General features: G+C 38.6%; 2 protein-coding genes across 10 annotated transcripts in view; one reads left to right on the top strand and one right to left on the bottom strand.

The window, feature by feature from the left end:
- INTS9 (integrator complex subunit 9) overlaps positions 1-23,307 on the bottom strand; it is a 116,728-nt gene extending 93,421 nt beyond the window's left edge. Inside the window, exon 1 of the mRNA XM_007192715.2 lies at positions 23,009-23,307. Within this exon, the coding sequence (XP_007192777.1) occupies positions 23,009-23,017 (9 nt within the window). The 5' untranslated portion in view covers positions 23,018-23,307. The remainder of the gene's footprint in view (positions 1-23,008) is intronic.
- Positions 23,308-23,543: 236 nt separating this feature from the next.
- HMBOX1 (homeobox containing 1) overlaps positions 23,544-26,780 on the top strand; it is a 180,209-nt gene continuing 176,972 nt past the window's right edge. For all 9 annotated transcript variants that reach the window (XM_007192712.3, XM_057547847.1, XM_007192711.3 and 6 more), the window contains exon 1: positions 23,544-23,836. The gene's annotated coding sequence lies outside the window, so the exon portion shown is untranslated. The remainder of the gene's footprint in view (positions 23,837-26,780) is intronic.

Genomic DNA, 26,780 nt, shown 5'->3' with positions numbered 1-26,780 from the left:
CTAAAAGGCCATATTTTGAGTTGATAAGAATATAGACTGAATTTATAAGCTAGTGAACAAAGAAAATTAGTTAGCTGGCTAATATAAGGTAAAGCAAAGATTAAATTATTAAATATATGTCTGCAATCCATCATAAGCAGTAATTTTCTTTGACGGGAAGGGTTTTCCCTTCCGTTCAAAAAAATAAACAAACAAAAAAAAGGTGATAAGATTCTCTCACTCTAAAGCAGTTTTACTGCTGAAACTACCTTTAAATATCTGTAATGTAACCTATAACCTTTAGGTTGAGCTAATGCCAAAAGCTCTTTAATCTTGTTCAGGAGAATTGTATACACCATAAAGGAACTTTTTTACAGGCAAGAGTGTTAATGAAGCAAGTTGTAAATGACATCACCATTTTTTCCTGTTTTTCTCCTTTTTCTATTTAACCAACACATATATTCACTGTGGAGACCTATGAACAGAGAAAAGAGGTTCAGTTTTCTTTTCTCTCTGGCAGTGGAATAGACTTTGGTTCTTTCTGATTCAAATACAACATTAAAAAGATACGTCTAGCAAATTGATTTTTATGTAATGCTTTTGCTTCCTGGCACAACATTAGAAAACCTATCAGCATAATTCACACATAAATGAATATAGGGAAAAACAAATCTTAAAAGATTCTGAAAATGTATTTAAAAAACTCAACATCAATTCAAAGGCAAAAACTCTTACCAAACTATAAATAGAAAAATATTTCTTTAATCTGATAAAGGGTTCTAACCAAATCCTACATCATAGTTGATGATGAAGCATAAGAAACAGTTCCCTGAACGTCAAGAACAAAAGGATACCCACTATGACTGCTTAAATTTAATACTATACTGGAAATGATATATAATGCAATAAGACAAGAAAAATAAAGGATGAAATGATTAGAAGTGGAGAAATAAAATGTCACTGTCCACAGATGATATTATTAGTAGACATTCTGAAGGAAACCTATTACAACTAATAGAGTTCATCAAGATTGCTAGATAGAAAAAAATCAATGTACAAAAATTGAGTTCCTACATGCCAACCATGAACGATCAGTAAAACTAATAAGAATTAAAATGAGAATACCATTCATATGGCAAAAAATTAAATGTAACATAAAATAAAAAAGTATAAAATCATATAAAAACTTTAAAAAACCTATAAAACTCTCCTTAAAAATAATGTTAATTGGAAAGGAAAATAAACTGTTGTTAAAAATAGAAATAAATAGGTGAGAGAGATTAAGAGGTTCAAACCTCCAGATGCAAAATTAATGTCATGGGTTTGAAATATACAGTGTGGAGAATATAATCAATAATTATGTAATATCTTTGTATGGTGACAGATGGTACTAGACTTATCATGGTGATCATTTTGAAATATATAGAAATACTGAACCACTATGTTGTGTAATGGGAACTAATAGTTATAGGTAAATTATACTTCACAACAAACCAACAAACAAACTCATAGAAAAAGAGATCAAATCTGTGGTTACCAGAGGTGGGGGTGTGGGGAGGAGGAATTGGATGAAGGTGGTCAAAAGGTACAAACTTCCAGTTATAAGATAAGTAAGTACTAGGAATATAATGTATTACATGATAAATATAAATAACACTGCTCTATGTTATATATGAAAGCTGATAAGAGAGCAAATCCTAAGAGTTCTCATCACAAGGAAAAAAATTTTTTTCTATTTCTTTAATTTTATACCTATATGAAATGATCAGTGCTCACTAAATTTACTGTGGTCATCATCTTGTGATACATGTACGTTAAATCATTATGTTGTACACCCTAAACTGATACAGTGCTGTATGTCAATTATATCTCATTACAACTGGAAGAAAAAAAGGTAAAAAACAAAGGGAAACTTAGCTGGAGAAAAAAAAAGACTCTGAGACAAATAAAAGGTGAGAGAATTCATTGCCAACAGACTGTGTTACAAAAATGTTAAGGAAGTTCTTTAGAAAGAAGGAATATTATAATAGACAGAATCTATAAAAAAAATGAAGAACTCTGAAAATGGTGAAAATAAATGTAAATATAAAAAGCTACTTTTCTTCTAAAAATTGTTTAAAAACATAATTAACTGTCTAAAGGAAAAATGGTAACAACACATTGTGGAATTTATAACATGTATAAAAATAAAATGTGTGAGCACCACAGCACAAAGAATGGGAGGGAGGACTTGGAAGTACACTGTTGTAAGGTTCTTACATTATACGTGAAGTGAGCCAATTCCTTAAAATAAATCTCTCTACTAAAAAGAAAAAAAAATCAGTTCTCACTAATCTACTTTTTATGGAAATTAAGAATTATATGAAAGAGTCAAGGGCTATGATTAGCTAAAAAATATTAAAGAACAATGATTAGAGAGGATTTAAATTTTCTGGTATTACAACTTACTATAATGTAATTAACAGTAAGATGCTGCACTAAGATAGCTAATGGACCAACGGAAAAGGAATAAACAGTCCAGAAAAGAGGCACATACTTGTCTAGGACATATGATAAAAGTACCATTGTCAACATATGGTGCTGGGAAAGTTTGTAACCCATTTGGAAAAAATTATTTCACACCACACAAAAAAATTAATTCCAGATGACTTAAATACTTAAGATATGATGACAAAAACTTTACAACTTGTAGTGAAAAATAAAACAAAAAGAGGAAAATACCTTATCACCCTGGGATAGTGGAGAATTTCTTAAGAGACAAGAAGCACAAACTATAAGACAAAGATTCACATATTTGACTATGGTACTTTGAAAATCTTCAAAAGACACCATTAACAGAGTGAAAACACAAGCCAGAGATTGAGAGACTATATTTCCATTATGTGTTATTAAAAAAAGCATTGGGAACCTATTCAGTATAAAAAGCTCGTACAAATCAACAATAAAAAGATTTAAAAACTCAACAGAAATGGACTTCCCTGGCGGTCCAGTGGTTAAGACTCCGCGCTTCCACTGCAGGGGGCGGGGCATGGGTTGGATCCCTGGTCGGGGAAGTTCGGCATGCTGCGCGGTGCGGCCAAAAAGACAAAAACCAAAACCCAAAAAAACCCAACAGAATGGGAAAACAAGAGTGGTCAAAAAATAAAGATATAAAGAACTCAGTATCATTACAATCAAGGACATGCAAAATAAGACAATAATCGATAGGCTAAATAAGACAATTTAGATAGGCTAAAATTAGACTAATAATACAATGTATTGGAAATATGTAGTCAAAATGGAGTATAAATTGGTACAATCATTCTGGAGGATAATTTGGCAATACCTAATAATACTGAATATACACACACCTTAACATATACTAAACTAATAAAAGCACATATGGGTATGATACATGTCAACTTGAAGAAAGTAGTAACCTCTGGAGAGGGAGGAAAAGTAAAGGTTGGGGATCTTAGCTTTAGATACAACTTATGTCAAAAGCGGGGAGGGGAGGAAGGAGATCTGATCTAAAAAAAAAAAAAAGAGCAAACTATTAACATCTATTTAATGTTAGTAATCAGGCCAAGAGTGTCTTTCCTGTATGGTTATCAGACACCTCCGCAGACATTAGAATTATGTAACTATACCTTTCCTACTATTGTCAAAATTTGCAGTGCTCTTTTCCTTATGACAAAAGTCTCACGGTACAAAAATAAAATCTAAGAGATCTTAACGGATATTTTAGTATTAGTATAGCATTTGCTAGGTATACTTGTTAATTTTCAAGGAACTACTAGTGATAATGGTTCATGATTTTCATTTTGATACTATATTTGTCCTGATGCAAAGTAAACAACACTTACAACTACTGACATGGCAATGGAAATGAAATAAAGTGAGACTGCTACCTCATGATTCAACAAGGTATTGCCTTGGAGGAAGGAAACAAAAATAACTCCCAGATTTTGTCTAAATTTTTGAGATTACGTTAGTAACTTTAATAAACTCCTTGATGCTTTCTAGTCATATGCAGTTTGGCAAAACACTTCTCTAATAAGATTCAGCAAAGCTTTTTAATTTTATGAAAGATTTTCAAATGATATTGATAATTATCTAATTACCAGAAATGTTATATTAATATGATAGTTATATTTATAAAACATACATATTCATAAAAATACACATCAAAGCTGACACTTGAAAGGGAATTCTAAAAATAAAAGTAGACCCTTGCTTAGAAAGGAGTAGGAATTGAAACTATCATTGTATGAATTACCTTCACTAACAATAAGAATTATCGACAAATATTTTCTATCCAATATTTAATTAGCTCTTACCCCAAAACTGAGTGAAGTAAATACTATTGATACCAATTCAATTGTCAAGGCCCAAGGTCACCCAGTTAATAACAAACTGATTTTGCACTCAAACGAGTACAAGTTCCAAATACTTTCTCTTAAATCATTCCACTAATATGTTAGAAAGAAGAAAAACTATAACAGTGTATTATACTAAGAGCAACAGATTTGATATGGATAGGATAGTTGGATAGAAAAAAAAAAATCCAAGAATCTTAGCAATAAAAGTGACTATAGTTTTTTCTAGTCATCTTTTCTAACTTCTCCCTCAATATTGTTTCCCTGTTGAACCACTACCTAACCCCTGCTAGGTTACTTATAAGACAGACAGCTTGGAACAGACCAAGAAGGGAGAGCGTTCAATTAGTTAATTAAGACTGCCGACACAGTCATTTCCATACCCCTGAGAAGTTGTACGCTAGTATATTTTAACATTTTAAAAATGTGGCATTTCCTAATGATAGTCATTTAAAAAACAACAACAACAATTTGACTTGTTAAGGTGGGGGAAGTGAATTGACTTTTTAAATTAATTAATTTATTTTTGGCTGCGTTGGGTCTTCAATGCTGTGCACGGGCTTTCTCTAGTTGAGCAGGGGCTACTCTTCCTTGCAGTGCTCGGGCTTCTCATTGCCATGGCTTCTCTTGTTGAGGAGCACAGGCTCTAGAGCACAGGCTTCAGTAGTTGTGGCACATGGGCTTGGTTGCTCCGTGGCATGTGGGATCTTCCCGGATCAGGGCTCGAACCCGTGTCCCCTGCATTGGCAGGCGGATTCTTAACCACTGCGCTGCCTGGGAAGTCCCTAACTTTTCTTAAAAAAAAATTAATCAATTAACTAATTCATTTAGTTATTTGGTTGCGCCGGGTCTTAGTTGCGGCATGCGGGATCTTCATTGCAGTGTGCGGGATCTTTAGTTGTGGCATATGGGAATCTTTCAGTTGCGGCATGCAGGCTCTTAGTTGTGGCATGTGGGATCCCTGGCCAGGGATTGAAGCTGGGCCCCCACGGAATCTTAACCACTGGACCACCAGGGAAGTCCCATGATAAAGTCATTTTAAGTTTTCTTTTTTTAGTTTAGTTTTAGTTAGATCTTCTGAACATACGTAAAATTTCCTCAATAACTGAATCAAGTTATCAGCTTTTAATTTAAAGTTTAATTAATTAAAATAAAATAGAATTTTAAATTCTATTGTTTAATAGTCACATGCAACTGATGGATACTGTATAGGATAGGGCAATTCTAGAAAAAGAGAGGGAAAGTTAGGCAAAGATTTCTTAGATTAGATAAAGAACAAGAATATGAAAAGAAAACCTATAAATTGAACTTAATCAAAATTTAAAACTTCTTCAAAAGACACCCTTAAAACAAAAGGTAACTCAGAGATTGGGAGAAAATATTTACAAAACACGTATCTGATAAAGAACTTGAAAACAGAAAATTAAAAAGAATTTTTACAACTCCAGCCAAAGTAAAAAACAAATAAATTGGGCTTCCCTGGTGGCACAGTGGTTAAGAATCTGCCCACCAATGCAGGGGACACGGGTTCGAGCCCTGGTCCAGGAAGATCCCACATACCGCGGAGCAACTAAGCCCGTGCGCCACAACTACTGGGCCTGTGTTCTAGAGCCCGTGAGCCACAACTACTGAGCCCGCGTGCCACAACTACTGAAGCCCGAGCGCCTAGAGCCTGTGCTCCGCAACGAGAAGCCACTGCAATGAGAAGCAACCGCACCGCAACAAAGAGTAGCCCCTGCTCGCCACAACTAGAGAAAGCCTGCGTGCAGCAACAAAGACCCAACACAGCCAAAAATAAATAAATAAATATATTTTAAAAAACCCACAAATAAATTCAATGTTAATACAAGAAGGTAGTTCCCTGACCCTTGATTTCAGATTTTTGTGTTTATCAGAAGAGCCTCATTTTTCCTCATTGATTGATTTTATGATACATAAATGTAATGATTTTTAACTTAGAAAATAAATTCACATTAATAAAATATCATTTTTATCTGTTTTATAAAAAAAGAATTCTTACAACTCAACAACAGCACAAACAATGCAATAAAAATGGGTAAAATATGTGAGGGGGCATTCGCTGAAGAAGACATATGGATGGCAAATGAAGAGATGCTAAACATGAATCCTTAGAGAAATACCAATTAAAACCACAGTGAGGTACCACTACACTTTTACAAGAAGGGTCAAAACTAAAGACTGACAAGTGCTGGCAAGGATGCAGAGCAACTGGAAATCTCGAACACTACCAGTATAATTCTTTTGAGAGTCATCCTTGTTGTTGCATATATCAATAGCCCACTCTTTTTTTTATTGCTAAGAAGTATTCCATTGTATGGATGTACCATAGATGCTTATTGATAACATCCACAAACTGATGGATATTTGGGTTGTTGTCTTCAGTTTTTGACAACTATGAATAAAGCTGCCATAAATATTCACATACAGATTTTTGTAGAGGCATACAATTTCATTTCCCTTGGGTAAATATTTAAGAGTGGAATTGCTAGGCTATATATGTTTCACCTTTTAAGAAACTACTGAACTGTTTTCCAAAGTGAAAATTTATTTTTAGCTTAAATAAACCAGAGTCAGATCTTACTGCTGAGCTGTACACCATAGCATTCAACATCTCCTTTAACCTAGTCATAAATCATTAGTTCTAACTCTGCCTCTAAGTTAGTGTTAATCAAAACGAATCCCTAAGTTCTTTGGGCCTCAAATTTCTTCATCTGAAGAGACCTGACTAGATTCTTTCTTTCTCTCTTTCTTTCTCTCTCTCTCCCCCTCCCTCCCTCTCTCTCTCCTTCCTTCCTTTCCTTTCCCCTCCTTCCTTCCTTTCTCTTTCTTTCCCTTTCTCTCTCTCTCTTTCCTTCCTCCCACCCTTTCCTTCCTTCCTTCCTTCCTTTCTTTCTTTCACCGCACCATGGGGCATGCAGGATCTTAGTTCCCCGACCAGGTATAGAACCTGTTACCCCTGCAGTGGAAGCGCGGATTCTTAACCACTGGACCGCCAGGGAAGTCCAACTAGATTATTTCTAACCTCTCTTTTAACACAAAAATATTGTCTCTCATTATTCTATCATTTCACTGGGTCAACCAAAACTCTTTGGTCTTTTATATAACCAGTCAAGACGTGTCTATGCCACTGTGTTCTTTTACAAATACCTCTATGCAAATAAGAAATTACATGATTTATAAGACTGAAGGAATTCTAAGATAATCTAGTCCAAATACCTCTTTTAAAAATGAGGAACCAAGCTCTTCCAAGGCTTGTGAACTTTTCTCTGCACCTACACACCTGAGTATACACATTTACCACCATCGATAACTATAGTTTGCTAGGAGACACGCCATGCCCTAACAGGGTGTATAAGAAGATTCTTAGTGTGTGGCAGAGAAGGGGAAAGCACACTCTGTGGAGAATCCCTGCCTGATACCACAGCAACCTGAGTTAAACCGGCTTCCACTGAGCCAAATCTGCCTAATTTGGAACTATTACCCCTGCTAAGAATTTTGGGCCAGGCCCTCCAACACTCAGAGATTTCTATAAATACATTTCAATTTTATTTGGTAATCTTTCACTTTCTTCCACTTTGTCTCTTGATTCTATCTTGCAGGAGAGCTGTTAAAGGTGCCAATCGCACTCACTGTCACACTGACTACACAGCTGGATAAAATAGAGGGATAATTTTCCACTTGAGCAGCAAATCTCTAGCATGCATGGTGAACACAGAGAAGCCACTTTCTGGTTGAAGCGTGGCTAAACATCACCCACAGCTGGGTAACTGACACTTATGGCTGCTCCCTCTTGCTTATCCTGTCCTCTGACTTGGCTTTCCATGAAAATGAGTAAAGAAGGAGAGAGTCGTCATAAAAAGCAACCCGCCCCCAACAGAAGCTCACAAAGGGTGGTAGTGTTGACAGTAAATATTAAGGGTGAGGGAGGGAAAATAGGGGTTGGCTTGGGAAGAAACATTGTTGGCTGTCTCTCTACGCTGAGAGAAAATGCTCTCTCCGCACACTAGCACAGGATAAAGAAACTGATCATGAGGATGTGGGGAAATGGAAACTCATTTACCTCTGTTGAGTGAAAAGGAAAGAGCGTCTGAAGAGCAATACTGAATCAAAATTTAAAACGTGCATATATAGCAATTTTACTTAAGGAATTGACACTAAGCAAACACCCAGATGGGTGCAAAAAAATGTAAATAAAAATACGTTCTCTTCAGTATTGTGTGGGATAGTAGGGAATGGAAACCAAAATGTTCAATAGCAGAATAAATCCATAGAACGTAATACTATAAAAAGATTCAGGGGCTTCCCTGGTGGCGCAGTGGTTGAGAATCTGCCTGCCAATGCAGGGGACACGGGTTCAAGCCCTGGTCTGGGAGGATCCCACATGCCGCGGAGCAACTGGGCCCGTGAGCCACAACTACTGAGCCTGCGCGTCTGGAGCCTGTGCTCCGCAACAAGAGAGGCCACGATAGTGAGAGGCCCGCGCACCGCGATGAAGAGTGGCCCCCTCTTGCCGCAACTAGAGAAGGCCCTCGCACAGAAACGAAGACCCAACCGCAGCCAAAAATAAATAAATAAATAAAATTAAAAAAAAAAAAAAGATTCAAAATGAGCTCACGAACATTCAAAATGGAAAGGCACGAACATTCAAAATGGAAAGGCTTGTAACAGAAGTTGTCTCATTATCTGTATTCCCCTTTGCCCTTTCACAGGAGAACCCCAAACCTCAGCTGGAATTATGGCCACCTGGAATAGAGATTTCCCAGTCTCTCTTGCAACTAAATGTAGTCATGTAACTAAATTCTGGCCAAAAAGAATATATTGAAGTCTGTGTGCAACTCTGAGAAATAATCAAAGGGAAGGGGCATGCCTTTCCCTGTCCCTTCCTCCTTCCTGCTGACTAGAAAAAGGATGTGATGGCCTGAGCTGGTCAACTCACATTGGATCACAAACAGTAAGGCACATATTGAAGATGGTGGGGCAGCAAGCTAGCAGGAGACCCAGGGTCTCTAATGGTCACAGACCTGGACTCTTTACCCCCGGACTTCCTTTGTAAGAGAGAAACAAACATCTAAACTGTTAAGCCATGGTTACTTCAGGCTTCGTATCACTCAGAGCTGAATCTGATCCTAACAGATTTACAGCCTTAGAGCGACTAAAGGATATCAGTGCACACATCCATCATAGGATATTACATACCAAAATGTTACACAGTGATTACTCTAGGTGGTGAGATTACAGGTGATTTTTGTTTTCTTCTTTATATCTTTCAATTATATTCAGAAAAAAATTTGAGTATGTATTGGTTCTATAATAGAGCTATTTTTATTTTGAGAAAAGCATTCTAAAACTTCAAGTGAATTAAAGAAACAAGTTTTCTTTTATTTAGTCCCTTTGAAGAACTGATAGTTTAGTCGGATGGATTTCTTTATAAAAGAAGCCATGTTGTCTCAGCTGACATCTCCCATTGAATGGCGGCAGCTTGCCTAGCCCAGAAATAGGTTTTGCCACGCTGAATATCTCAGGGTCCCCTCGAGAACACTCCAAGGAGATGGTAATCCCACAGGCACTTTGCCAGTCCTCCACCAGGTTGCTATGTACAGCTGGGTGACACAGTTTAACCAACAAGTCAACAATTTCATCCTTGAAAACTTTCGGGTCAACAAAATGTTGAGTTATAGAAGCCAGACACGAAAGAGAACACACTCAGATGCATAACTAGATAAAAATTCATCAAACTGCACACACACTTGAAATTTATGTTGGTTTTACTATCTGAAAATGTTATTTAAAAAATACCCTGAGGACAGCATCACACTTTCTGGTGATTTCTCTCTACTCAACCTGTTGATGTGACCAAGAATATTCTACGCATTTAGCAGGTCTGCAGGAATGGGGCTCCCCAACTCTTTCTCAGTAAAGGTGAACGTCAAGGAATCAATGAGGGTGTCTGTTCTCTCCTTTTTCCTATCTGGGCACTCTTCTTACATGGCGTCCAACAACTGGTCCCACTAATTCTCTGGATCCCTTTCACTTTTTGACGTACTTATTAATTCTGTTACTGTTTATGAGGTCCTTGTAGGTGCTTAGAAAAATCTTGTCCTAAGTAGGTAATTCTGACTTTGATTTACTTTGATGCATTTGCTAAGCTCCCTAATGCTTCTTGTTTTGATTATATTTCACTTTTAAAAATATTTTCTGGGGCTTCCCTGGTGGCGCAGTGGTTGGGAGTCTGCCTGCCAATGCAGGGGACGCGGGTTCGAGCCCTGGTCTGGGAGGATCCCACATGCCGCGGAGCAACTAGGCCCGTGAGCCACAATTACTGAGCCTGCGCGTCTGGAGCCTGTGCTCCGCAACAAGAGAGGCCGCGATGGTGAGAGGCCCGCGCACCGTGATGAGGAGTGGCCCCCGCTTGCCACAACTGGGGAAAGCCCTCACACAGAAACGAAGACCCACACAGCCAAAAATAATAATAAAAAAAAAAAAAAAATTTTTTTCTGTAACTGCAATGAATCATACTTTTTGATTTCACATTCCAAAGTTTTGAAGTGTGTAAAATACAGTTCTTCTAACTCCTTTGTCCTAGGTTTCAGAAGGGATGAATTGAAAGGCTCTAGGTATTTAAAAATTCTTAAACTTCCCTGAAACTTTTTCTTAAAAAAAATCCTTATTTTGTTACTTCCCAAACCGCTAAGTCTTATATTCCAAGTCCACCACTGTGGCTTCAATCTACCTTTCTAACTTTCGTTCCTAATACACTCAGAAAGGTCCCAACTGCAGTGAGCTAGAGCTCCAATCACACGTACAAACCTTTCAGCTGTTAACAACACACATATAATAAAAATGTTGATATTCTAAAGTAATGAATTAGGAGAATATGAGAAGACAGAAATGTGTCTATTTTTGTACACACTGCTACAGAGCAAAAAACATATAAAGTGCATATGCACATTATGGGAAAACTGAACACCTCACTTCCAAATCTTTTTAAAAACCACTCTATTGAGGTGTGACTGACATGTGAAAAGATGTACGTATTTAACATAAATAAGTTGCTGAGTCTGGGGATAAGTATACATCCATGAAACCATCACCACCATCAAGTTTATAAACGTATCCATCACCTCTCAAAGTTTCCTCTCACTCCTACTATTATTATTACTATTTTGTGGGGGGGGGGGTGGCAGGGAAGAGGGTAGGAACTATGAACATAATCCAAATCCTTCTAAATTTAACTGTTCCATCCACCTGGAATAAGACCATCATGTTCCTCCTCCGATATATTTGTCAGCCAAGGTACTTTCCAAGGCCAGCTCAAATTTTACTTCTCTAGGAAACTCTGATTCTCTGGTTGGAATTCATCTTTCATAATCCTGATGTTACTATTGCCTTTATCACAGTCTGTCACTAAAACCCCATACACTCAGTCACATACATCAATAGTATACACAGTACAACTTATCTATGGTTTGTTGAATAGTGAGTTACTGAGAGGTAAGGTCTATGTCTTACTCATCTTTAGTTTGCTCCACAGCACCAAGGAGGTTTTGTACCAGACAGGCATTTAGTAACATTCATTGGCTATACAATTAGAGCCAAACGATGGATTTTTGATACGGCTTCTCTTATCTGTTAGTTTTAACTATCACACAGTTGTTCATCAACAGTTTCTTCCTATTGGATCTATGCAGCTTGACTCAAATACAGTTTAAAATAAATAAGCCACTGCCTAGGGCTCTGAATCCCTTTTTGTTTCTACAGATTTTTTTTTTTTTTTGGTGTGGTAATTATGTTTATTTTAACAGACAATTTGTTTACATTTCTTGCCTTTATCAGGCCTGTCTCTTAAGTACAGAAAGAGAGAAACTATTTCTGGCTGTTCTGTTTTCCAAGGAAACCTTCCAATTTTCTTTTAAGGTCATAGAAGTCTTTTACTTCTACAAGTCTGCTACGTACCACCTAAGACTTTAAGTTATAAAAACCATTGTTTTCTCAAAAGTCTGGAAATGGCTTGCAAGATATAATTAACTGCCTAGAACAAACAATACAACACAAATAGATCTTCCTCTTAGAAAATAACTTACTGTTGGGCTATGTGAAACAATCTCACTTTTTTTAGTGACTAGAAAATTTTGGAGCAAGAAAGCATTTGTAGTATGTAAATTAAAATATACAAAAATTTCAAGCCAGAAGTCAATGTAACAGTGCCATGTTGAGTTCAAGCATCATGTCCACTCACATCAGAAATAGAACACAGATGTCTACCACCACCACTCCTATTCCAAACTATTCTGGAAGTATAAGCCAATGTAATTACACCACAGGAAAAAAAAAATGAGGTTAAAAAAACTTTCTGCAAAGTTATACACCTAAAAACCTAAGAGAATTAAATGGAAAGACTACTAAATATTAAAATAAGAAAGTTCAGCATAGGGCTGTGTAGAGAATGCAAAAAAGAAATACCCTTCTTATAAGTAAACAATGTAGGAAAAGATTCCAATTACAGTAACAACCAAAAAGATATGCTTAAAAAAAGATTTAAATAAAGGAAAAGACATTTCTTGTTCTTAGACTCAATGATATGTTGAAAGAAATAAGTCAATTCTCTCCTTAAATTTTGTAAATTTAACCTGATTCCAAGCAAAATATGAAAAGGATTTTATTGGAAACTAATAATTCTAAATTTTATATGAAAAATAAAGGAGAGTAGTCTGGAAAATTCTGAAGTGAGGAACAATGAGTGGGAACAAGTACTACAAGATATTAAAATACACTCTAGAGCTACAGAAGGTAAAAGAGTTTAGCAGTGTAGTAGGGGAGAAGAGAGATGAAGAGGAAATGGAAATATAGGTGCTTTTCTACACATATGAAAAGATGTTCCACGTCTTATACATAATGAGAGAAAAATAACATAAAAAAGTATAATGACATACCATTTTTTTCACTTTCCCAGGAGAAAAAAATAAGATAGCTTAATGATAACACTGTAGTGGTGAGTTGGGATATGCTGCTGGCAAGAGTGTAATCTGCTAAGTCGTGATGGGGGCATTTTGGCAATAAAATGAAATAAAAAATGCATATGCCCTTTGACATATATCCTACAGATATATTTCCAAAAATGCTCACAAAAGAGATTATCTATGCGACGTGATTTCTAATCGCTAAAGACTGGAAACAACCTCACGCTCACAGAGGAAGGTTTGGTTAGGTAAATTACGGTATACCTAAACAACAAAACACTGTGCCACTGACTTTTTTTCTAGCAATAGTTTGAACATATTTTTGAGCCGTGCTGACACTAATTTCACATGTTATGTATTATATTAGCAACAAAAACCATGCCCTAAACTTTAAGTAACAATGAATGATACTCAAATAGTTGGGAGGGATGTATGTGGAGGAAGGAGAACTCTACCTTCCAGCCTAACATCCATGATTCTAAACTCCTCCTTTAGACAATGAAAAGACAAAGTGTCTGTTACAAATATTAAAAAAAAATTTTTTTTGAAAGGAGTACTGAAACTATTTCATTGTTTAGAATGAAAGTAACATGAAAACAAATGACCCAGGATCTTGTCAAATGCAGACTCAATTAGGTGTGGATATGCTGTGTTTTATAAAATGAAGCTGTTCTAAATGTTTACATGAAATGATCTCTAAGATGCATTTCTAACTTAAAAAAGAAAAAGGAATATGCAAAACTAGTGTGGGTAGTATCTCACTATTTACATAAAAAACAAAAAAGGGATGGAAATTACACACATGTGTATATTTCCACGGAATATCTCTGAAGGATCCACAAGAAACTGACAACTGAGATTGCTCTTGGGGAGGAAGATAAAGGTGGCACAGGATCTTTTCTCTCTCTCTTTTTTTTTTAAACTTGTGTACAGATATTTTTTTAATTAAACAATGTGCATGTATTACCTATTTTAAGAAACACAAAAAGACGCTCAACATCACCAATCATTAGGGAAATGTAAATCAAAACCTTACTGAGATACTACTTCACATCCATTAGGATAGCTATTATCTAAACGAACAAAGATAAAATGAAAAGTGTTGACGAGCGGTGAAGATATGGAGAAATCAGAACCCCTGTGCATCGCTGGTGGGAATGTAAAAAACAGAAAACAGTATGTTGGTTCCTCAGAAAATTAAATTAGAATTACTGTATGATCCAGCAATTCAACTTCTGGGTATATACCAAAAAAATGTGAAAGCAGAGACTTGAACAGATTTTTGTACATCCATGCTCACAGCAGCTTTAGTCACACAACCAAAAGGTGGAAACAACCCAAGTGTCTATTGACAGATGAATGGATAAAACATATGTGGTGTACAACAGAATATTATTCAGCCTTAAAAAGGAAGGAAATTTTGACACAGGCTACAACATGGATGAACCTTGATGATATTATGCTAAGTGATGTCTGGAAATGGATGGTGGTGATGGCTGTACAACAATGTGAATGTAATGTCACTGGACTGTATACTTAAGAACGGTTAAAATAGTAAATTTTATGTTGTGTATATTTTATCACAATTTTTAAAAAATGTAATGCACAAAGAGAAAATCTGAAGAGACCTATAGCAGGTAAAGAAAATGATGTAGTCATTTAAAAATCTTCCCAGAAAAGCCCAGGCCCAGATGGCTTCACTGATGAATTCTATCAAACATTTAAAGAGAAATACCAATTCTTCACACATACTCTCCTGGAATATAGAGGAGAGAACATTTCCCAGCTCATTCTATGAGAACAATATTACCAATACGAAAGCCAGACAAAGACATCATAAGAAAACTACAGACCAATTTCTCTCATGAATGTATATGTGTGTATATATATATATATATATATATATATGCAAAAATCATCAACAAAATAACAGCAAACTAAATCCAGCAATATCTACAAAGGATTCTACATCATGACCAACTGGGAATTATGCCTAGAATGCAAGATTGATTTAACATTAAAAATTCAACTAAGTTAATATACTATATTAATATAATAAAGGACAAAAACCATATGATCATCTTGATACACAAAGGAAAAGCATTTGATAAAATCCAAGACCCATTCATGATAAAAATGGTCAACGAACCAGGAATAGAAGGGAACATCATCAACTTGATAAAGGGCAACTATGAAAAACCTACAGTTCATATTGTATTCAGTGGTGAAAGACTGAATGCTTTCTCCCTACGACTGGGAAGGGGAAAAAAGACTGGCACCATTGCTTGCACCACTTCTATTCAATATTGTATTGGAGGTTCTAGTCAGTGTAATCATGAAAGACAAAGAAATGAAAACATGGAGAAATCAGAAATAAAAACTTATGTCCACACAGTATTAATAGCCCCAAAGTGGAAACAATCCAGATGTCTATCAGCTGGTACCTGGATAAGCAAAATGTGACATATTCATATAGAATATACTGAGCAATACATGCTACAACATGGATGAACCTCAAAAACATTATGCTAAATGAAAAGTCAGACACAGAAGACTGCATATTGCATGAATCAATTCATATGAAATGACCAGAAAGGGCAAATCTACAAGACAGAAGATAGATTAGTGGTTGCCTGGGCCTGGAGGTAGTTATGGGGATTGCTAATGGGCACAAGGGATCTTTTTGGAGTAATGAAAATATTCTAAAACTGGATTGTGGTGATTGTTGTATAACTGTAAATTTACAAAAAGTCACTGCAATGTACCTTTTAAATGTATGAGTTTTGTGGTATGTTAATTATACCTCAATAAAGCTATTTAAAAATGTAAAAAAAAGTAACAATTATAATAATATCCTTTACATTATTAATACTACTTCTTGTTTACCTGTATTTTCATACACAAAAAAACATACGAGAAGGAAGACATTAAATTAGAACATCTAATTATGCCTTTCTCTATTTTACTGGAATAGAAAAATGCAGAAATACTATATTTAGGAAAAGCCAATCTCTGCTTAGGCCATAAATCTGAAGAATAGATTATGCAAGATCTTTTATTATTCACGTTCCCCCACCCCATTCATAAGCATGAGTGATGAAAAATAAACTGCACCTTAAGGGCAAAAAGGGTGTTAGTTTTACAATTCCTATTAAAGAATGGCTTTCTTGAACATCATCTATCTGATTATCTATCCTTGAGAGAGCTGAAGTTCATTCAGCTGTGCTTTCAATAAATTAAAATGTTTTAGACCCTTAGGGCATTTCCTTCAGCTATATGGTCAATCAGGGGCAATTTAAACTTCCTGTTTTCCTCACAGTAAAATTCCCACCACAGTTTAGTCTTGATCACCGAGCCCCTTGGGGCTTTCAAGCTAACTCCTTTCTCCTACAGTCTTTCCTATTCCCCTTCATCTTCTGTTAGCATTCTTGCCTTTTCTCAGGATCTCCGCAAATTCTGACATCTGCCCTTCTGACTTAGTTTAGCCCTTCCTGATACGCCAACTCCTAGCTTCATCTCACCGGTCATCCCTTTCCTTTCTGGGGGGCACGGGGGTCTCCTCTGCCATTTACACACACTTGACCCAGCTGCCTCTCCAATCTGCTGGACCCCATAATACTTATAACAACAACTACTGCTCCCACGCACCAGCATTTTCAAAGCAACACCAGAGGTTCTTTGAAAAATTCCTTTTAAAGATTCTCACGGCACCACTTTTTTATCTGAAGAAATCTGCTCCTCTTTTTGGTACATTTTCCCACATCCATACATCACTACTGTAAGGACCTTTTACTAAATATAGCCGAAGTCTAAGAGACAAGAGGGTGTGAGGATTGATGAAAGAAGATGGTTACATTAGTAAGACACATAGTAAGAGTAAAGAAACAGATGGCATCCCTGGCAAGAGTGGGGAAATGTATTCTCATACATTACTGGTACAATGGTAAACCAGTGGGCAAATTGGCCAGGTCTGTTACAAGTTTAAGAAGGCATCTTCTAGGATACAATTAAATACATTTTGAACGATTATATTCAAAAACTACTTGAGCCAGGGCCCAACAATATCACTACATCAGAAAGTTCATTGTAATATTGTTTGAAATGCACAGTAAGCCCGCTGGACTTTACGTTCCATAAAGGCAGAGAGTAAATCTGTTTTCTTCACTGGAATATACCTAGTACCTTGGGTAATGCATAGCACAGAAGAGGCAGGTGTTCAGGAAAATCTGTTGAATGGATAAATGAATGATGATGACTGAAGAGCAGTTTACCCCTGGACCTCTGCTGGTATTCAGCAAGCCAGGAGAGAACTTTCCATTTGGAATGCTAGGTTTTACTGAGTTCTGTGGCCATGATGCATTCTTGGCCCTTGTCCTTCAAGTACACTTTGCGGATCATCAGAGCAAATGGCAGAGGGATTTGAGTACGCAGAGTAAGCCAGTGACAAAACAAATGTGCTACTGCAGTTATAGGCAACAGCAATGCTGTCATGCTTGTACTGTATGTCAGACTATATGTATGACATGCAAATATAAAATTTTCTTTTCAAGTCAACTGTTACTGAAAAAAACCTTGCTATATATTTTTTTTTGCCTTAAGTATAAAAGATTTAACCTTCAGGGTAACCATTAGGACTTTGAAATGCCCAAGACTAAAACAGCCAGTTTTATCTGAGAGCACTACTGAACAATGTATGTGATTTGGCCTTAGGTCACTTTTCAGAGTTTGAGGAAAGCATTCTAAAGGGTAAAAACCTATCACACTGAGGTGGTGATGATAAAACGTGACCTTTCTAAAACTTGAAATGATATTATATCATAAAGACACACGAGGGCACTCTAATCAACCAGCAAAGAGAAACACAGAAAAGATAGTGAAATCAGGCTGACATTTTAACAATTGTACTGAAATAGGTGAATTAAGTCCTGGTAAAATTGTGAGTGTTTGTAACTTACAGCAAGCAATCTTCTGTTCCTGATCCAAAGCCTAAGAAGCCAAAAGGATTCTGCAAGTCTGAAAATTGCAGGAAGAATTCATTGCACTCAGATCCAAGGTGAGGATTAACCACACCCCTTTCTAATGATTTGTTAAATTGACCTTGGAGCAGCATTTGCCCCTTTCAAGCCAGTATTTTCTTTATAATCTACAATTCCACTTGGTGCTTTACTTGTCCTCCGCTGGAAGCGGCCCATGAATCCACTTCTTTGCTCCATCTGTTCTCCTAAGAGACATGGTGAGTTAAAAGTTTGAGCCTCCCCACCACCCCCCAAAGCCAGTAGTAATGAAACAGCATTTTCATAGAGGAGCATAGACCACCAAAGAATATACCTCAAGGCCTTCTTGAGGCTTTAAATTTGTAAATAAAACTACAGCATATAATTTCCTCCATCAAATTCAAAAAGTATAACGTAACCAGCATTTAAGTGACCGTTCTTTCAGACCTTAAACAAGTGGGCCACAAGAACTGCAGAGAGCCCTGGATTCTGAGGCAATCAGGCTCATTCACTAAGGACTGTCATTCATCTTAAAGGCACATTCAAATTTGTGCCTCAGCAAAATTACAAATAATTCCCTGTCATCGATCTTTGGGGTCAAATGTAATAGTTAGAATAGAAAGTATTAAAACTTTGAATGCCAAAGGTAATAGTTAGAATAGAAAGTATTAAAACTTTGAATGCCAAAGGTATACTGTGGTTGCATAATAAAATCTTTGTTGACTGAATAAACTAGAAGATTCTCTCCATCACTGGAACTATCTATAGGAAGTATGACACACGATGCATTCTTGAACTGCTTCTTATCATTTTATTCACTTTAACCTTCATCTATTTTAATGACTGAATTCCTGGCCATGATGTTTCAAATTCAATTTCTGTCAATGTATTCGGTATTTTTTTTTTTTTGTCTCATGGTCTTTTGTTAAAGACCCGGGTGAATTCTAGTTTCTACCCTTTGCTGAATTTGGCCATCAGGGTGCACCCAATTAGGCTCAATCTATACTAAAAGCAGAACATGCTCTAAAATGTGCTAATTTAGAGGACACATTTCTAATTTTCCTGTTCCTTTCAAAATTATTCTAATTGAAGGTGCCAATTAATTTTCCTTAGTTAAATAAAGCTGCCTGATATTATAGACAATCATTAAAATCCTTTGAGTTGGTATCTCTCTAAGAAGGAGCTATCCAAGGATTACATTATATTGGCATCCAGCGTCTTCCTTTGGGTGTGTGAAAAGCCACCAAGACAGTGATGGGTAAGGTTAGAGAACTATAAATGGCATCACAGAGGCTAAATTGGGTAGTATAGACACCAACCTGGGCACTCAACTGGTATGCTCTGATATGGAGCCCTTTAGATGATCAAGGGAGTCCCCAGAGTTTAATTTTTTACCAATAATCTTTCTTAAGATCTTAATTCAGCCAAACTCAGATTTAAAGCTAATTTAAAAAATATCCTTGAATGAACTTTCGCTCAGTCTGCACTCTGGCTTCGTTTCTGTGAGAGAGAACCCAGCATGTGCTGGGCACTGTGCAAAGCACCAGAGTCCCTGCCCTCATTAAGCAACAGACTCTGGAGGAAGGAATCTTGGGTTCAGATCCTAGGTCTACCACTCTTTTCATCTGTGTAACTTCGAGCCACTTCATCTCCTGAAGGCTCAGTTTTTCTTCTATAAAATGGGAACACTGTCATCTAGATCAAAGGATAAAATGTGACACTAAATAGCAAGTACCTCCCTAGCACAATGCCTGGCACACAGTAAGTGCTCCATAAAAGGCAGCAATCATTCTTTTTCACTCCAATGGTTATTGCTTATTGTAATGTTTTGACTTCACCCCTTAATCTTTTCTCAAGAATATTAACAGACCTTGACAATCTTTCAGGAATTATTTATTCAACTACTATTTAGTGGCATCACACAATGCGTCGGGCCCTGGGAATTCAAGAGTCCACAAGAGGGAGGACAGACATAAAACCAATCATTACAAGCGCCATGAAAAGGGAAGTGTGCCGTGGAAGCACATAGCAGGGGTACTTAGTTCAAGGAAACCTTGAAGAAGTGCTATTTAAACAGAGATCTGAAATATATGAAGAAATAAGTCAGGCAAAAAAGAGGTGGAGGCAATGGAACAGATTTAAAGTCCCAGAGGCAAAAGAGAGTGGGGTGGGGGGCACTTCCCTGGTGGCACAGTGGCTAAGACCCCACACTCCCAATGCAGGGGGCCCGGGTTCGATCCCTGGCCAGGGAACTAGATCCCACATGCTGCAACTAAAGATCCTGCATGCTGCAACTAAGACCTGGTGCAGCCGAAATTAATTAGTTAATTAAAAAAAAGAGAGCAGGGGGAGTTCAAGGAACTGGAAGACGTGCAATATAATTGGAACGAGGAGATCAAGGGAGAGGAGGGCTGGAGAACTTGGGAGGACCAGGTAAGTCAAGAATTGTAAGACTTTATCCTAAGGGCAAAGGAAGCTACTGGGGGGTTTTAGGGAACTCTGCAATTTCAAGCAACTTCTAGGACGCTGGGTAGAGAATGGATTGGAGGGTGTAGAGACTGAGTGCAGGGAGACCAGTTAGAAGGTCTTGTTGAATTCCAAGTGTCAAGTGAAAAGAGCCCATACAAAGGGAGTATTAGTGGGACTGGAGAGACACAGACCAGTTCAAGAACCGCAGAATCAACAAGATGTGGTCATAGATTGTGCGTGGGATGGATATTTGGAGAAGCCGTCATCTCCAAAACAAGAATGTGCTTGATAAAATGTATTTCTGTGTTTCCTGATATAAATACAAAATACGGCTTACTACCTATTTCTGATGCAGTACACAAAGTTAAAATTTTTAGGCCATGGAGGATTTATTCCAACTCTGTGGGAGGCATGACACAAAAAAGAAGTCTAACTTACTGAGTGCTAATGTGCTAATGTTTTTGAAACCACTTTGCTGTGTTGAAAGATATTCTGCATTATAAATCATCAACTACCAAATGACTTTTAGTTATGTACTACGTGGATGACAAGTAAAGAGGGAGGGAGTATAGACAGAATACTTCCTCTTCCTCTGAGGCATTTTATGGTTCTTAAAGGAAAAAAAGTGAGTTTCTACTTTTTTCCACGTTTTCACATCTCTAAATAAAATAAGCAGGAGGAGTTTAAAAGCAAACCAAAGTATATGTAAACTAAACCCTAACTCTCTGATACCCTCAGCAAATGAGTTGTTATGGAAAAAAACTGTTTCCCACTTGCCTGCCTTTGCACCAAGCACACCAATTGTGATTTATCTTTTATTGAGGGAACATGGCCTGTGTTTCAACCATTCTGGTGCCAAGCTCTGTTGCTTCTATAAACTGAACCCTCTTCAAGAAGGTCCTAGCCTACTCACCCTTCTTATCAGTTAAAGAGTCACCTTTCCAAGGAGGTGTCTCACACTCCCCATGCACCCTCATTATCCTCTCAATCCCCAAACCCTGAACGTGAACACAGTGAATTATAACTTTATCATTCCTTTTGTATCTTCTTCATTAGATTGCATGCTTCTTTAGGGCAAGGGTGGTGACTTTCAATTCTGCATTTTTAAATGTTTCCAGAACTGACCCAGGAGCAAATTGTTACTCTCAAGGTTTACTGATCTGTGCCTTTCTCCTTACCTAAACAGCTGTAGATAGAGACAGTTTTGGAGTTGAATCCACTTTTAATACTTTCTCTGACTTCTCAGAAAATAGCTGACACTGTGCAGAGTATATTTGCCTGTAGCGTGTGTGTGTACGTACACGTGCACTTTGCAAAAGCATGCTCAAATAATTAAGAAAAGAAACCTTTTGTTTTTCTACAAAAACTACAGAAAGTAAAGCCTGACAACACTTGGCTGCAGGAACATGAATTTTAAAAGGTTGAGAAACAGCATCTCACACCTGCTTCTCTACTCTAATTATGCTATTACTAATTGCATACAGTTGGAGTAAACTAGTTAAATCTGTGCGCACAGAGTAAAATGGCTCAAAACAAAGGCCTGAGCAGCTTTCCTATAAGCCAAGTGTTTGAGTTTTGTGATGCAAAGACTTTTCCAGGTATCCTGGCATGCTCCATCTAACCTTGGCTCACGCAGTCCCTTGCAGCTCTAGACTGGAACGCCTTAACACTTCCTTTCAGCCCATCTTACACAGGGTTTAAGATTCAAATCCTCCAAGATCACACCCTGACCTCGTCCTTCTCTGAAGAGCAAGGGCAGTTAGGAGTCTACAACGGAAAATTTAATAAGAGATTACGCTCTGCCCAGTATTTTCTAAACTCTGTTCATATGTTAACCAAAGCCTTCTCAACAACCGTAGGAAGAAACGCTAATCAAGCGCCAATCGCGTGGAAAGAAATTAACCCATTATAACACTCACGTGGCAGCTGAGAAACAAGTCAAACCTGGTTCATTAAGCCCAATGTTAGTTTGTATGGGAAGAAAGGTGACAGAGTCAATCTCTTATCTAACCAAAGGGACCCGCCAAGGAATGAATAAGACCAGGCAGTTACGGGGGGTCGGGGGTGGGAGGTGGGATTCACACTCCTCAGCAACAAACAGTAGCTTTCCTTAGTCCACCCCACTTTCTAGTCCCTAACTGACACCCCTCCTCCGCGACGGCTCCCTTCCCAAGGTGGAAACGACGAAGTCCAAAAGGATATGCCCTCTGACCTAGGAGCGGAGACTCACCAGTTTCATATTGGACTTTCGGCTGCTCAATACCAGTCACTCCACTCCTCAGACCCAGAAAGCGTCTTCCGGTTCAATCTCCGCCACCGGCCGGCCGAGAGCATCGCGGGACATGCAGTCTTTCTTCCCTACGCACCGCACCACCACCACCACCACCACCCCCGGCTGCATCATGGGAAATGTAGTCATCTCTCCATGCATCATGGGAACTGTGGTCGTCTTTCCTTTTCCTCCCTTTCCTCTCAGAATACCTCCTTCCGTCAGCTCAAATTCATCCCGGCCGCCAATTCATCCTCCCTCTCCACCCCAGCATGATATCATGTCCCCTTTCTGGGCCCGGAATCCATGGTATTCTGGGATGTGTAGTCCCTACGGCTTTGGCGCCCCTTTCCCCTCCTCCCTGTGGGAAGGCGGATGGGCGCGGGACTTGCCGGGAGTTGTAGTTCCCTGGGGCCTCCGGACGCCCGGTCCGGCGCCTTTACTCAAGGGAGGCAGGAACTACAACTCCCAGGGCCGCCAGGCGGCAGCAGGTGGGAGAGGGGCTGTTGATATCAATATGGCGGTTGTCAGCCAGACAAAGACAGTCAGTCTGATGTGATTGAGACAAGGGAGGTTTTCAGGGGGAGACGGGGAGATAGGGGCCTCCCCTCCCCCTTCTCCTCTTCCTGCGCCGGCCTCAACCCCTCCCCAGTCCCCTCCCGACGGGCGCCCCACGCGGAAGACACCCCTCCCCCTCCCGCTTTCCCCTCCTCCCTACCTCAGCCCTTCGTACCGGGACGTTGGGGAGGGGGCTGTGCCGGGCGGAGAGAACTCAGCAAGGATTCTGAGGTGAGTCGAGCGGTTTGGAAGCCGGACTACCTCAAGTCTCTTTCCTCACTTCTTTCTCTTCACTTTTTTTTTTTTTTTTTTTTTGGAGGGGTTTGGGGGAGAAAGTGAGTGGGCTGGGGATGGGTCTCTTAAGCGGCCCGACTGAGAGGAGGGAGGAAGCGGGGGGCTTCCGACGGGGGCGACCCGGACTCAGGGTCTGGGGTGGGGCAGTTTGTGGGGGTGGTAATGGAAAGGCGTCGGTTGCTCCCCAACTCTTTCCTCCTGGTTGCCTCCCCGATGGGCGGAAGGTTTGAATCCTGGAGGTGGGGTGTCTTGTTTGGAGTTTGGGAAACTGTGAGGGGAATTTGAGGTGTGTGGGTTTGTTTGGGGTGCAGAACTGTTTGAAACTGGGTGACGTGTACTTGGGTGATGTGTTCGCCTTGAATAAATGACTCCGGAGAGGAAGTTCGAGAACCGGAGTCGGAGCTTTTAGCTGGGCCTGGGCGGAGAGGCGTGCGCGAGGTGCGGGTCCTGGACCTCTGGGCTGGCGACGCGGCGCAGGGTGGCCGCGGTGAGCGACTCGTTTGTGTCCCATCGCCCGCTCACACTCCTCCCGGCCTCCCGGGACGCATCTCCACCCCAAACTCCGGGCAGGAGCCCTGGAGAGATGCGGGGGTGTGGAGATGGCTTTTTGCATCCTGAAGTCGGCAGCTAGGTGGGAAAGGAAAAGTGTTCTTAATATTTTATTCCGGAACCGTGTTTTGGTTACACTGTTGGGGCTACTTTGAAAGGAGTCCTCCACCCACCCTCACCCCGAAGCAGTAGGTGGAGGGATCTGGCTGTGGTCTTCGCGTTCAATAGATTAAACAGTACTTAAGATTCGGGGGCTTGGGGGTGGGGCTTCGGGAGCGCTGCCATGTGTACACGTCTCTGTGTGTCTACTGAAGACACAGAATGACTGCTGTGTATCCTGAGATAGGGCGACTTATTTTCGTAGTAGGAAGAACTGTTGGAAATTGTTGGAGGTGCGGGGGGAGTAGCCGAAAGGCGCTGCTTGTATTTTTTCTTCTACCCCACCCTGTTCTGTCTCGCATTTGTCTGAAAGCTGGTATGGAAGAGAGAGGAAACACTGGGTGAGTGAAGGGGAGAATGCAGTTGGCATTAAAGATACTGTACTATGGAAAGTTGAATGGTCGTATAGAGTGGTTGCTGTTTTTATTTACCCTGGAGCTTTAAAAACCCTACGTATCATATAGGAGAGAGTGATGTGACTAGTTCATTTCTCTGGGATCCTGCAGGTATAGAAACCTCTGTCTTCTCTCCCTGCCTGCCCGCCCGCCCGCCCGCCTGCCCGCCTGTCTGCCTGCCTTCCCTCCTTCTTTCCTTTCTTTCTTGGCATGGTACATTTCTCTTCCTGGATGGACATGCTGCCTCCTGTGCCTGTTTGTTTAGTTTGTGCTTCGTGGTTTTGCTGTAAAATGCATCATTCGATGAAAAGGACCTGCATTTGTTTTTATTTTGCATTTCTTCCACAGGTAATTATCACATCAAGATTGCAGTGCTTTGCATTAAACTTATTTTACAATTGCACAACTAAGATAGATCTAGTTGAATTATGTGTATAAGTCAAGTTTGGCAAATTTGAATTCTGATTTTTTTTTTCTTCCGAGTTTCAATTGGAGTTATAAAGGAAAGAGGATTGCAACATCTCTTGTTTCTCACAGTCTTTAATATTTAAAAACATTACACCAGGAGATTTAAGATAATATAATTTGTACTTCTTTCGGTCTGAAATATAAGTTTTTCAATAACCATTCTTTTGTCACAGATTTTTAGTGTAATGGACTTTTAAATAACTAAAGGAATTGGTATAATTTCTCTTTCGACTGCTGATAATTTAATGTATTTACATATTTAATGTATTTACATATTTACATATCCAAACTTATCAATTCTTGAACCTATCAGTAAAGGACCTTAGATACCATAAAAACTGAAAGTCACATAGTGTGTAATTTTATGGTATGTTTTATGACCTTTGATTTGAAATTTCTGCAGTTGGTCATTCACACAGATAAGCTGTCTATAAGCATGAGGTAGCATATATATTTAGATTGACCTGAATAGAAAAAAAAAAATTGATGTGTTTTCTAAATCTCAAATTTAGAACGTACAATATATTGATACAAAGTTGAGGTTTCAGTTTGCTATAGACTAGGATTTCCAGAATTATTTGTTTTAACCTTCTATTTTAGCCTGAAATATTACTTTGCAAAAACTGGAGAAAAATCCTGTGTAACTACATAATAGAGTGTTTTTCTGCTGAAAGATATTCTATTAGACATAGTGTTTTAAAACGTTCAATAATTATTTTAGAAATAAAAAAACTAAAATGTTTGTTAAGAGTTGGAAAAATATTAAAATATAAGATTTTCTCTTCCACCCACCCTCACCTTAGATTTTCTTTTTGTTTGTTTTCCTCTACGGAAATGCAAAGTTACTTACTGGGAAAGGCGTTCATTAAACTTTTTCTGACTAATGGTTTGGTTGAAACCAGATATATTCCTTGCATTCGATGGGGTGCTTCTGTTGCATTTTAGGCACCGAGCATTAAAATGATGTAAAGCCTTTACTGCAGGTTAAAGCATAATACGTTCTCAGCATGTGGAAGTCATATGGTTTACGAAAAAAGTAGAAAATCAGGGCATTGGTGCCTGTCAAGCTTAAAATTTCATCCCGTAACTGTGAAAGACATATTTATTTAATGTGATTGCTTCTAAAACTGTTGCCTGTATAATGGGAGGTTGAAAATCCAAACTGTTTTTAACCAATCTGTTGCTAGTGTACTGCATACTGTGAATACTGTGGTTGCAAACGTGCATCAAGGAGCCTTTAGGGGTCAGCTTTATATTGAATGTCTTCAGTGAGGCTTCATTTTTCACTGCTGTATGAATAGATTTCAGTC

The sequence above is a fragment of the Balaenoptera acutorostrata genome, chromosome 6, assembly GCF_949987535.1.
Source record: "Balaenoptera acutorostrata chromosome 6, mBalAcu1.1, whole genome shotgun sequence".
NCBI classification, from domain to species: domain Eukaryota; kingdom Metazoa; phylum Chordata; class Mammalia; order Artiodactyla; family Balaenopteridae; genus Balaenoptera; species Balaenoptera acutorostrata.
This window is presented reverse-complemented; position numbering and strand designations above follow the sequence as displayed.